General features: G+C 38.8%; 1 protein-coding gene across 4 annotated transcripts in view; it reads left to right on the top strand.

Annotated features, from left to right (window-relative positions):
- The first annotated feature begins 1,730 nt into the window (after nucleotides 1-1,730).
- CHD2 (chromodomain helicase DNA binding protein 2) overlaps nucleotides 1,731-14,244 on the top strand; it is a 117,566-nt gene continuing 105,052 nt past the window's right edge. For all 4 annotated transcript variants that reach the window (XM_061179980.1, XM_061179982.1, XM_061179981.1 and 1 more), the window contains exons 1-2: nucleotides 1,731-2,235; nucleotides 2,581-2,713. In XM_061179980.1, coding sequence (XP_061035963.1) covers nucleotides 2,652-2,713 — 62 coding nt within the window. In that variant the 5' untranslated portion in view covers nucleotides 1,731-2,235; nucleotides 2,581-2,651. The remainder of the gene's footprint in view (nucleotides 2,236-2,580; nucleotides 2,714-14,244) is intronic.

The following is a 14,244-nucleotide window of genomic DNA, read 5'->3' on the forward strand; positions in this document are numbered from 1 at the left end:
TATAAGGGAAGGTAGGGAGGTCCTTAGAGTATTCACAAAAGGACTTAAAATTTTGGTGGCAATAATGTCTGCAGTAGATTTTATGAAATAGGATTGATAATTGTATTTTTCTTACTCTGTACATTAAGGAATTTAGAGTAAATGAACCACACTATGTCATAGATAACTTACGTTTGAATCCTAGGTAAATACTGGTTTCATTCATTGATAACTAGAATCAGTTTCAGTTACTTATTATGGGGTGTAGTAGGCTTTATTTTGATAAACCAAATGAATTGTTGATTATATTTTCCCATTATACAGAGAACAAGTAATAGTGCAGCTTTAATTTTCTTTTGGTGGGAAAAGAAAATTTTGGTAATCATACCATGTTTGTGATTAATGTCAAATACCAGGGTATACACGTCGATGATCAATATATATGCAGTATTTGTTCTCATTGGCTGATTTGAGTTGGTTGGTTTGTATAAATCAAAAGTGAGATTTTGGATTTTGATTTTGGTAGAGAATTATCTTGTTGAAAGTATGGGATTGAAGCTGGGTTTTGATTATGGATTTTACATTTACCTAGGTGCGACATTGTTGCTTTTGTTGGGTGTAGATCTAAAATGGATTTCTCAGTGAGGGAAGGACATTGTTCTGGCAGATAATAATGTTGAGTAAGGAAAGTTGATTTGATTTTTTTGGATGTGTGAATGTTTTCTTGGGGTGCTTGTTGAGAAAGTGTTGAATAATTTGGTTTTGGCATTAGTAAATTTGTTTCCTTAGATCTCACGGTTTTGATATTTAGGAGAATTTGCCCTGTGACATTACTTTGATAACTTTCCATCAGATATGACAGATTGTTATTAGTTTACCATTGTTGAAATCGGTATATACTTAGAATTTGATTTGAAATACAAGGGAATGGTTGAGATATATGTGTTGTGTTGGTTTTGGAAGTGGAGTTTCTTGGGTTTTTTTCATGGTAGTTCCATGCTCTTGAATTTAAGAACATTGTATTGCCCAAATCAGTGTGGTATGAGAATTTTTGGGGTAAGGTTTTGGCAAGGTTATATAATGGGTTAAAGAATTTTGTTAAAGTACGAAGAAAATTTGAGATTCTTGAATAAAAACTAGTTGCATTAATTTTTGCCCTAATGCAACTGAACACTAGGGAGGCGCTCTTGAGTTGTACCCCTGTCTTCCAGTTGGGATGGAAAATTCCCCCTTAACCTTAGTCCTTAGATAATTTTTGGGCTTCCTAAAGAAGGCAAGACTTGAATTTAATTTATTAAGTTGAGGTTTTGCTTTTATTTAGAAACCATTTTACCCATGGTGGGGGGTAGTTTTTAAAAAGATTAATACTTAAGCTGAGCTTTATATTCTCTAAGAATTATCCCTCTTTCAAAATGGCTTGATAAAACACCACTTCCTGTCCAGAGAGGAAGTTATTTTAGCTCAAGGACTGAAATATTTAGCAGATCTTTAGACAAAAGGAACAAATTACATTTCTCTCTGGCTTAAAAAGGGTGCTTGAGCCGGAGGGGGTTAAGAAACCCTCCCCCCTCCCTCTGATGGGGTGGTCTGGAGGGGCAGGGAGGGGTGGGGGTAGGGGTCCTTAGGCTCCCTGGGATGGAGGATCTTTTTTTTTTTTTTTTTTTTTTTTTTTGGTGGAGATGAAGGGGTGGGTCTATGGTACATCACCTGAGTTGTGGGGTAAATGTAGAGAGTGTCAATCAAAGGCAGAGCTCTCAGAGCTGGGAAGGAGGCTCTAGATGGCGGCTGTGCCTTAGAGAGAGCGCGCTCTGCTCCCTGCCTTCGCCTCACTTTACGCAACTTTCCCTAACTTTCAGGCAGCCTCAGGGGGCCCCCGCAGCCCCCTGCCTGTCCTAGTGACTTACTGGGGTCGATTCGAACCTTTTTTAGGGAGAAAAGCAGCTTTTGGGAGCTTTCTTTTCGTGCCTTGTTGGAAAGAAGCAGCCGTACTGAGAGCCCAGGTCGTTGTTTTTTCCAGCTTAGAAGCCATGGCGCACCTCCATTTTTGTGCGCTCTCCTAATGAGGTTTTTTTTCTTCCGGACCCGTTTTAGGATTAATTGTTGCTGTAATTTTTTGACCAGTTAACATATTTGAGGATAATTTTATTTATTTTTTGTTTTTTAACGGAGAATTTTGTTTTTATTTTTAATTATTTGGATCTGATATTTTTCTACTACTAGATAGGACTCTTGCTTTGGACCTACTACATGGATCAGGTAAGTTCATGATCATTAGTGATAATTTAAAAGATTTATATGTTTATGTTTGCTTTATTTTCTGTAAATATGAGAAATTCCTGGATGACGCAATAAGATAGAGATTGTTATTTGTATCTAGTGTGTTACTTTGAGAAACTTTCCTTATTGATAGTGATGATTCTCCCTGTTCGGTTTAGCCTGTTTTTATGTGGTTTTTTTAAAAGAAAAAATAGAAATATTTTGCTTTTTGGTGCTTACCGCTGTTGTGTTATAACAATATCGTTACATCGTCAGGACTTTGTTCCTGATAATAAAAACCATCGATAGAAGCTGGGACCTTACCTTTCTTTCAACTTTTGACAGTAAATACCTGGGCACAGGACTTCAAAGCAAACACAGATTCCCCCTCCCCCTTAATATTTAAGAATTAAAAGATGATGAGAAATAAGGACAAAAGCCAAGAGGAGGACAGTTCGCTACACAGCAATGCATCGAGGTATGAGCTATCAACTTTCTTCCTTTTTTCTTTTTTTTTGGGGGAAACCTCAGCTTACATTGTTCACCTTGACAGACAAGGATAGCTACCTGTTTTATTTTAAGTATTTTACTAATTTGGATTCGTTTTTTAAAGCGTGACCTTGAGATTGCTAATATGCCACACCCTAATTTTTTGGTAGCAATTTATGAAAGTTAAGTTGTGACTTAAGGCCTCTTACAGCAGTCAAAAGGTAAGGTACCTTTATTCAAGGGGGCCTTTCCTGTAAACTACAGTTTTTTTGTCAATAAATTTCAGTTTTTAGGTTTTCGTGCTGTAGGAAAATGACCTTGTCGGTTTAGCCATTGCTGCATTGCACCATTTTACATACAAGGCAAATTTTTTCTTTGAAGAATCTAGGATACCCAAACTTGTAACTGAAGGCCATAGAGGAGCCTTGTGGTAGTAAATTATAGTAAATAGACATTTGAGTAAGTTATATGAATGAAAAAATGTACATTTTAAAATGAAATTGCAAAAAGGACACTTTGACTGATGCCTCTCAGTTTATATTTTTATTTGACTCTGTATTTCTTTTGATACTCTTGACATTTTAGGAAATTTTGATAAGATTTATCAAAACCTTTACTCTCGATGATTACAGTTCCTGAATTTATGAGATCAGACCTGTGATCACAGAAATCTTGGAATACTATTAATATGCTTCTATTTTGTGTTTGCTACTGATTATAATTGTATATTTTATATTTAAAATACATTATGATTTGCATTTGTATGCTTATATTCAGACAATGCTCTCTGGTTGATAGATGTAGTATTTTATCCTTGCATTTTAGTTGTAGTTGCTTTAAATTTATTGATTTATTTCGACAGAGTCGCCTGGAATGCTTTATCTCCTGAAGCTTACAAATGTACTGTTTGTTCAAATCATGATTTGTTTCGCATTTGTTGGAGTTCACCATATTAGTGACTAAGTAATAAAGCCTCTAAGATGTTTTGTTGTATGAAAAGCCTCTAGGATGTTTTGTATGATCTGTATATTAATTTTTTAAAGTATATATGAATGCATTTCTTGATGTGTGTTCTATGAATTGTCATGTTATAAATTTTAAATCATGCATTTAACAAGAATTTGGTTATATGATTTTTTTCTCCCCAGTTTATAATTTTATATAAACAATATGCTTTATTATTAGGTTAGTGATTTGAAAGTTTTAAAAATGGTTTATTAATAATGTTAAATTTTTATGTTTTATGAGACTTAAAATATTTTGACCCTTGCTTTTAAAAATACCTTTCCAAATTCTTTTGCAAATTGAGTTGTCACATAGTTTGGATTACTGTCTTTGGAATTGAATTGCCCATGTAATTACCTAGGTTAGATTTAGGACAGAAAACTTCTCTACTGATTCTAAACTGATTTTTCTGAAAAGTGATGGTGATTTGAACAAATAGGAATCCCCAGGTATCTTTGACAAATTATTAAAGATTCAATACCTAAAGTTGGTACTCCCTTGAGTGTATGATTTGCATATCTCACATGGGTTTTGGCTTTCTCAGGCAAGGTTTGTGGTTAACATCATTGATCAGACTCTGCTTTCTAATTTAAAAAAATTAAGCGGTGTTGTTATTCTTTCTTTTAATGATACTCTGACCTGGAAAACTACATGGAAGTTGCCATGCATTTGTCTCCTGGTAATGAGGTTGCAGCTTAACTAGAGGCATGCACTGTACTTTTGAATGTGTTTTTTTGTCACGTATATTTTGATTCATACACCTGATGAGTGTCAAAAAATATTTGAGAGACTCCTTGAAAAGAAGATGGAGTGTTAAATTACTGTTACCCTAAATTGCATACCTTAATACATGCACATAATTATGACATCACTTCCTTTTTAAAATTGTAAAGCTATAGAATGTTAGTGGTGTTTTATTGTAGTAGATTAATGTTATTTTTAAGTGAGCTAAAATTAAGGTGACTGTTACGGTAGCTAGAACTTGGTTCTTTAATCCATCAGAATTTCTCCATAAGGACCTAGTTTCTATGGCATAAAGTCTAGTGTTTAGGGAATACTACAGAAATCAACTTTTGCAGCCTGAGCCACAGGAGAGGAAGGGAGGAGTTGGCAGGTTAAGTAAACTTTTTGGTCTGAGATTTACTTTAGGACCTGAAAGAATTGAGTGTAAATTTAGGTATGGCTGGTATTCTCCTGTTTTTGGAAATAATGGCAATACTTAATAGTCATTATGTAAGTTTGTTGTTCTTTTGAAGTTAATGCTACTTTGTATGTCATGATTTTTGAAGGTTAAAAAGTTCACTTTCAAAAACATGATTTTAAAGATACTTGATATCTGTAAATTTTTAAATATTTGAAACAAAGTTTTTGTGATGGACATATATAGAAATGCATACCACACACACTTATCTAAAATAATTTGTGGTTTGGGGTAACTTCAGTAATATCACAAAATGGAAAGAGAAGGAAATGTGAATGGAACTCTGCACACAAAGAGCTCTGTGTGTTCTAGGACGCTGCGTTTTCAATTTATCATAAGGACTGAAACAGTTTATTAAATTTATCTCCAAAACGTCTGCCTCTGAACCAGATTTTATTTTGATAACCTGAGGTGCGGGCAAAATCCTTTTAATCAGCCTTTTAGTTGTTACTCTAAAAGGCTGGGGATAGTTAGAAATTGGCATAATGCAGTTGCTTGTGGAGTGGAACAGGGGGTTTTTTAAGTGGCAGCCATTTTATGATGCTGATAATTCTTAGGAATCGGGATTTTTTGAGAAGATTGAAAATAAAGCGAATTGAAACCTGAAATACCGAAGTATCTCCCCCCTCCCCCTTTTTTGTTCTTTGGTACTGAAATAAAGGGCAGCTTGGTAGTTAGCGCCGGCAGCAGCTCTCTGAGCCCCTGGCATCTTGGTGCAGGTCCAGCTCAGTCACAAAATGGCTGTTCCTTTGTGCCGCAGCGCTGACAGACATACTGCATTGCACTGTGTACTCGCCAAACAGCAGGAAGTTGCCGTGCCGAGTTCAAAGGCCGGCCGGCGCCGGCGCCGACTGCTGATTGGCTGTGCGCGCGCTTGGTAACAGCGGGTCAACAGCGGCGGCCTTTGGGCAGGCTCCGCCCTACTACGTCAGGCGCCTCGCCGCCGGGAGGAGCGAACGCAGTGACGTTAGGCTGCGTGCGCAGCCTACGTCGTTCCTCTTCGCCTAGCCAGCCGCACGCCAAGGGGCACGGGGCGGAGGCGGGGGCGGAGGTGGGGGCGGGGGCGGAGGTGGGGGCGGGGGGGGGGAGGGCAAGGGAATGCTGTCTGGGGCTTTCCGGTGGGCGACCTCTCCTGCGCGATTTCGCCCCTGGCGGCGCCCTCCGTTCAGCCCTGTGGCCGTCTCCACCCTGCAGCGTCTATTTTTTGCCCATCCCTAGGAATGGTTTTCCTCTTTTAGAAGCGGCTTCTGCTTTTGGAGAAAGTGAAAGGCACTAATCGGAAACCTTCAAGTCGAAAACCTGCCAGTTTTTATCATTTTCGCTTTCCTTTCTCATATCCTAGCGGGTCTTTTTTTTTTTTTTTCTTTTTTGTGTTCACTGTGAAGAGATTAGTGAGTTTGTTACCATTGACCAAAAGCGTTTCACTATCAAGAGGAGATGTTTTTATTTTAATTGAAACTTGTTAACGGTGTTACAGCTGTTTAATACATGGCTCATAAACAAAGGGAAGATTATTTGAACTTGTCCCCGTGCATTTTTACTTGGTACCAAACATTTTCTCAATTGGCATTTGATGGAGAAAAACTCAGGTCAGTATGTGCAAAGTGATTTATTTTTAAGATTAACAACGGGATAGTTCAGTAGAAAATAGATTTTCACCTGATCAGTAACTACTAGATTACTAATATTAGGTTAACTTAAACAACAGAATACAGCAATAGGTATCCATAACTACGCAAACAAGTGTTAGAAAACAACTCTTCTTAAGTGTTAAAGCACTTGCTGAAGAATAGTGACTCCCAAAGCTTGGCCAGTAGTGGAATTACTTGGCAAAATCTTAGGAAACTTCTCAGAGCCCCCATTCTGGAAATTTTAATTCAATCCTGGTAAACTTTTGTTAAAATGCTGTAATGATGCTCATGGTCTGCCTTGTTTGGAAACCCTTGCAAGGATTTCTGGTTAAAAAAAAATCATAGCTTGCCAACGGTGACTGTAATTTGGTCACAAGTAATGAATTTAAGTAAGAAGGAAAGACTATATTGGTGTTTTCGTAATCGTACCCTGGTGAAAAGTTTTTTCTAAGCTTTTGGAGTGTTTTTAGCAATAACTGGAATTATCTGTCATATAATTGGCAATAGTTCAGAAATTTTTTATTGAGTAAAGTATGGTACTTTGAAAGAGATGTTTACCTGGGCATATCGTGAGTTTCTGAATAAAGTTTATAGAAGATAAAATTCACTACATTATTAATTGGTTTTGTAGGTTCGCATAGTCTTGGTTCTTTGCAAAGAATTCTTTGTGGAAACTAGGTGAAATTGGGTTTTCAGTTTGTTTTATAGACTTCGTTCATCAAAGCTTCTGTAAGTGATTTTTAAAGTATATCCTCAAATATATATGATGAAATTTTTAACAACCTTGGGGACAAATACTTAAGAATTTGATGATCATTAACATATTAGCAACTTCTGAAGGTGGATATAAAGCAAGAAGAAGAAAGGTTCTTTCTGTGTATTGAGATTGAATTCTGGTTAGTTGTATTAAAATTTTATTTGCTAAATACCCTAAATTAAAAGATAGAATTAAGTAACACTGCAGTCGTGTTCCAGGATATAAACTGCTCTGTTGTAGATGTAATAAATATTGTTACTATGTGAGTTAAAATGAATATTATGATATAGCAGTATATCTGTGAACAGTTTGCATGCCACTTGGAGCCAATTAACTTTTTAAAGAACCAGAGTATTAGGTCTGTTCATTGAGCTTTCTGTGGGTTTTCCTCCTGTGTGCAGAATGTAATGAAATGGCAAGAAAAGTGCTGATTAATCTTTCCTCTTTCTTTTGGATTCTTGTTTTGAAAACCTGCAGTTTCCAATTGATATTTGGCTCTTTGGAGAGTAACGTCTTTTGTAAAGGTTAAGCGGTTGCAGGAAGGTGGGCAAACAGTATTTCATAAGAAGCTTTAGTTATAAAAAGTTTTAGCAAGTTATTGTTTGAGAGATGAATCTGGAAAGTTTAGTTGAATTTTACCTGATAGTATGTGAAACTCACAGATTTTATAATTGATTGGTTTACTTACCCCCTCCCATATACAGCAAACCCCTGACAATTGTGAGAGATACCTCCTAAAACCACCTATTTCCAGACTCCTATCATTTCTCCCATAAAATGTGGCACAGTCAACTTGCTCCTGACATAAAAATTAAGTGACTGCTCTGTGTGACATTTGGTAAGTTTACTCTGGGCATGAGCATCATTTTTTTAAGGTCTTTTAGCTTTTTTTTTGTTTGTTTTGAAAACCTTAGAACTCAGTTGACTTTCTTAAGGAGGGCTTTTTAGCGAAGAAACAGTGTTCTTTTTAATCACCCAAGAGTTATTTTGTATACATATAAAAACAACTATGTTGGCCTACTTAGCTGGTGTTCGGTACTATAGCTGAATAATTCCCTCCTGCATTTCAACCTCATTGATTGGGCATTGAATTCAAATTCATACCTCACCAAAATTGCCTATTACTACGTCTTTGGAACTTTAGTGTTATTAGTATAAATCCAGAACAACAAAAGTTGACACAATTCACCAAATGCCTAGGGTCTGTTTTATGTTTATTTTGTTTTCAGTAATTTAGCACAGTGTTGGAGCACATATTTTATATGTTATGACCTTGCCCCTAATCAGTCTAAACTAATAAGGGAAGTCTGGGGGGCAGAGACCCTTTTATTAAAAGCTCCTATACTGGGTGTATTGGAGGTGGGGGGACAAGGCTTTGCTTGGTGAAATAAATCATGGAGAATGTAGGTGTATGGAAGGCACTCATGCTGCATTTCAAAACAGTTCCAATTTAGCATCTTACTGTTAACATGTTTGGTTAAGTCACTTTTTTTTCTTCCAGTTTTATTGAGATATAATTGACATACAGCACTGTGTGTACAGCATAATGATTTGACATACATACATCATGAAATGATTACCACAATAAGTTTAGTGAACATACATCATCTGGTATATACAGAATTAAAAAATTGTTTTCCTTGTGATGAGAACTTTCAGGATTTACTTTTTAAACAACTTTTCTATATAACATACAGCAGTGTTAATTATATTTATCGTGTTTTACCTTACATCCCTAGTACTTATTTGTCTTATACTGGAGGTTTGTACCTTTTAGCTATCTTCATTCAATTCCCCCTCCCCCCAGACCTCTCACTACCCCCCCCCCATCCCCCAACCCTGCCTCTGGTCCACAAATCTGATCTCCTTTTCTGTAAGGTAGTTTTTTTTTTTTTTTTTTTTTTTTAAATTTAGTGGGAGATTTTTGAATGAAATTGATATGGGCTAAAGTCTTTTTTTTTTTTTAAATGATTAGCACCTTTAATTATTATTTATTTATTTATTTTTTGGGGCTGTGTTGGGTCTTCGTTTCTGTGCGAGGGCTTCCTCTAGTTGCGGCAAGCGGGGGCCACTCTTCATCGCGGTGCGCGGGCCTCTCACTATCGCGGCCTCTCTTGTTGCGGAGCACAGGCTCCAGATGCGCAGGCTCAGTAGTTGTGGCTCACGGACCCAGTTGCTCCGCGGCATGTGGGATCTTCCCAGACCAGGGCTCAAACCCGTGTTCCCTGCATTAGCAGGCAGATTCTCAACCACTGCGCCACCAGGAAAGCCCCAGGTAGTTTGTTTTTGAAGTATAATTGACCTACAACATTATGTTACTGTGTTTGGCTAAGGTCACCATTTTTGTTATTTTAGTGATAGCTTCTGGACAGTCTCCACAGTTTAGGGGAAAATGTGATTACTCTGATCTTGATGGGGAGAGTGTTGCAGAAGAGCAGCAGCTAAGGCATCATTCTAAAGATAGTCTTGATTTTATACTTAGGATTCAGTTCTGATGAGTTATTTTGTAATTTGTGAAGTCTTTAACTGTTCCTTCCGTGCCGGGCAAGAGCTGTGTACAATGATGGGCACTAGTGCAGCATTTACCTTAGTACTGAAAACTTTTCTTCCCAATTTAGGCTAATGAAGTACACTGTTGGAATTTTCTCATTTCTAAAGTGTGGATATGGGACTTCCCTGGTGGTCCAGTGGTTAAGACTCCAAGTTTCCACTGCAGGGGGCTCGGGTTCGATCCCTGGTCGAGAACTAAGATCCCGCATGCCGCGTGGCACGGCCAAAAAAAAAAAGTGTGGATAATGACAGTCTTCACTGGGTTATGAAGATTAAATCATACAATGCCTATAAAGTATTTAGCAAAGAGAGACTGTTACACTGAAAGTACTCAGTAACTGCAAGCTGCTAGTAATATTTTATTCCTAGTGCTTCATCTTTCTTTCTTTCTTTTTCTGTTCTTTCTAAGTCCCTCTTTAAGAGCCAGGCTGCCTGTGAGGTTCTGTGGCTGGTGGCCTGGCCTCCCACAGGAGTCTGGTCTATTTAGGCAAGTTAGGAGAGAGGTTTGTTAAAATGATTTTAGGAGGCAGGTCCTCTTTTTTAGTTAGTTGAAACCTTGGGTGTATTTTGCAGTTAATCCTATAATTGTTTTTATTTTTAAATTTATCTTCCTGAGAAACCCAGCCTTTTGAAGGGAGCATATGATTCTTTCTGGACTAGACCAGCTTGTGTGAGTCATAGCCCGCCTCTTGGCAGTCACTCTGAGTAGATGCCTTATTTCCTCCTTCTGGAGCTGGTAATTATTGCCCTGGTTTACCCTCTGCCTCATTTCCCTCTCAAGCTGTACAAGAGTGAATAATTAATATCAAGGTGCAGTGCTGTTTGGATATAAATGTAACTGCAGTAATATTTACAACAAAATCTAATTGGCTGTAGCTTGCTTTTACTAATCAGTCTTCACCATAGCGGCATTTGATTGAACATAATGCCTAATGTCCAGTTTATTCTGTTAGACCTATAGTCTCATGATTTGTGTTTTGGGTTTCCTCTACTTTCTTCATTTCCTTTACTTTTGGTTTCTGAGTTCGTTGAATTCTATTTTTTGTTTCTACATCAGACCTTGGAGAGCTTCTAAAAATACCAATGTCCAGCCCAACCCCTGTGATTAATTTTTAAAAGCTCTCCATGTGTTTCCAATTTGCATGTGTTTCCATATGTTTGCATGTTTCCCCATGTGTTTCAGATCTTCTGATGGAGCACTTGTTACATTCTTTTCTAATCCTTTGTCTCTCCATTCCTTGTCCTATTTTCTCAGTTCCCTTTTTAGGGCAGCTTGAATTTGGAGGTCTGGAAGCAATGGGGGATGGGGTGCTGATAAAGGGGAGTTGTATGCTTGATGGAAGAGGAAAAGTTTCCGTTTCAGTGTCATGCCAGATCCTGCTGTAGCATACCTTTGAAATGTTTATACTGATGGGATTTTTTTTTTTTAATTAATTAATTAATTTATTTTTGGCTGCGTCGGGTCTTCGTTTCTGTGTGACGGCTTTCTCTAGTTGCGGCGAGCGGGGGCCACTCTTCATCGCGGTGCGCGGGCCTCTCACTGTCGCGGCCTCTCATGTTGCGGAGCACAAGCTCCAGACGCACAGGCTCAGTAGTTGTGGCTCACGGGCCCAGTTGCTCCGCGGCATGTGGGATCTTCCCAGACCAGGGCTCGAACCCGTGTCCCCTGCATTAGCAGGCGGATTCTCAACCACTGCGCCACCAGGGAAGCCCCTTTTGGGATTTTTTTCACCTCCAATTGCTTTAAATTCTAGTGCTATCTCTTCATTACTGTGATTGTCTACTTGAACCCATTTAGAGACCTCCAAAAGTTTGGATTCCAGAATTAACTTTGAGTGTAGTTACATTCCATTCAGAATTCCTTTTCCCCCTAGCTGATAAAGATAACTTATGGTTAGAGCAGAGGCCCTGGGTTGTGCTATGAATCAGTTATTTAGAGTGATATTTGTCACCCACTGGTGGGTTGTGAATTGTAACCAGCGTTAAAAACAGAGTAAGAGAATAGAATATAAAAACAAACCTCAGGGTATTGCATTTGTATGAGTTATTTCTCAGTCCAGTCGTGACTGGTAATCTTTCATTTGGATTTTGTCATGAAGGAAAATAACATGTGGTGAATACCAGAGTAGATTTGCATTTTATTGAGTGCTCACTGTGTCAGGCACTGTTTCAAGGAGTTTTGAATGTATATTTTATTTAGTGTGAGGGTTAGTGTAGCAGAAATGATAGTGACCTCTTTCCACTAGCATTCCCAGGTTAACTGTCACAGAGCTTTCTTCTTTTGACCTTCTGTGGGTGGTCCTGTGTCCTGCTGAGCTCTTTCTATACCCATGTCATGCTGTTCCCTCAGTCGGGTTGTATACTTACCTACTTACTGAGGATTTATAGTTACTTCTCCTGTCCGTTTATTCTGGTTCTGCTTACAGCTGTGCATTTCAATTAAGTATCAAACCAGTAGATGAAATGATTGTTGAGAGATGTTTCATTGAAAATTGCGTTGATAGTTCTGGAGAGATTCAATAATTGCTAACAATAGTGCCTACCATCAGCCTGCAACTTGTTCTAAGTCCTTGATATGTGTTAATTTGAGTTGTCCTCACATCAGGTCTGTGAGGTAGGTAGGATTATCACCCCTCTTTTGTAGATGAGAAAACTGAGGCACAAGGGGGAATAAAGGGTAGATAGAACTGCATTCAGACATGGGCAGTTTCGCTCCAGGATTAGATAGATAGGTAATGTAGGTGATTGGGGAAAATAGTAGAACTGTAGACTAATTCTGTACTCTGTTTGTCTTAAAAAACTTCATATTTTTAAAGAAACCAAAAGCTGAAAATCACTGGTGTGATTTATACCAGAGACAGATTGCTTTTCAAAAGGCGGTGATTTTACATGGAAAGATTCGAGTTAACTTGTATCCAGTGATTCGCCTGGGGGTAGTTTGAGAAACCGCTGGGGAGTAGTGCAAGGAAAGGTGGTGGGTGGAGGGGTGCTGGAGAGGAGAACCTGGCCCTCGTCTGGTTGGACAGACTCCAGTGCCACACATGCACTTTGGATTTGGCCACAGTTTGTAGAGACTGAGCTTTGCTTCTAATTTTTGTTTTTTGTTGTGGTAAACTTAGTTCCCACATAGGCTTTGCATCAGAATCACTTGTGAATTTAAAAAACCCAGGCCCATACCTGATTGGATTTGGGGGGTCTTGTAGTGGGAGGGGAGGGAGGGAAGAGGAGAGAGAGGAGGGGAAGGGAGGGGAGGGGAGGGGGGAGATAATCGGGATTGTCAGAAGTGCTCCAGGTGTGTCCATTGCAAAGCCAGCGTTGGGAACACTTGTCCTATAGACATGCTCTCTGGGGAAATGGTTCCTGAGTGTGGTGGCTGTCAAAAACCTTAATTAGAGGGCGCCTTCAGTTCCAGTTGATAATGCTGGTTGATTTGACATTAAAATGGAGGCAGTATATGGCTGGTAAGTTGTCATTTTGAGGGAAGGGGGTGATGGGTCAAATTCTTGCAGTGTTCCAGTTCCCTTGCTTGATTAAAAAGTTTGTTTCCTCTGAATTTAGCTTTATATAGGCATTTAAGTCCCCAGATTTACTTGCTAAGAATCACCTGGGGTGCTTGTTAAACATATTCCCAGGCTTCTCCCCTGGAAGTTTGAGTTCAGTCATTCTGGGGTGGTGCCCAGGAATCTGTATGTTGAACAACAGCCTCCCTTGATTCTTGCACTGAGGCAGGTTTGGGAAATAAGGGCTAATGGAACGGGACTTTGGGTCTCTTTTCTGTTTCTTTTTAGCTGTAGAATCTCGGGCAGGAACCTTTGAGCTTGTTTCTCTATTTTTAAAATAGGAGTAAGGGTATATAGTATGTCTCTCTTGGGGAAGTTAGAATTAAGTAAAATACTGTTTTTATAACACTAGTTTTTAGCTTGGGGACACCACCTCCTCCCCCAGCAAGACTTTTGGCAGTGTCTGGAGGTATTTTTGGTTCAGGTCGGGGTGCTGCTGGCATCTAGTGGGTAGAGGCCAGGGATGTTGCTCAACATCCTACAATACAAAGGACAGCCCCCCCTATTCCCCCCCAACAAGAAAACATCAATAATGCTGAGTGTGAGAAACTGGTCTAAAACACTAAAGTGCTTGCCACAGTGAGTGTTGGCTGTTATTAAGAAAGTTGGGAGCCCTCACTTTTCCTTTTCTGTGGCCTGATTCAGGGACTTCACTTACTTCCTATGACAGTGTGGTCGTAAGTTCCACATTTACTATTGAGGTTAGCAGCCAGGACTTTTAAATCTCCTTTGAGCGTTGGAGTTGCTAACTTATAAAAGTCTAAAACTATAGCCTAAAAGTTGTTAATAAGGAAAGATAAGACTCAAAGGGCTGAA

The sequence above is a fragment of the Eubalaena glacialis genome, chromosome 2 (genome assembly GCF_028564815.1).
Source record: "Eubalaena glacialis isolate mEubGla1 chromosome 2, mEubGla1.1.hap2.+ XY, whole genome shotgun sequence".
Classification (NCBI taxonomy): domain Eukaryota; kingdom Metazoa; phylum Chordata; class Mammalia; order Artiodactyla; family Balaenidae; genus Eubalaena; species Eubalaena glacialis.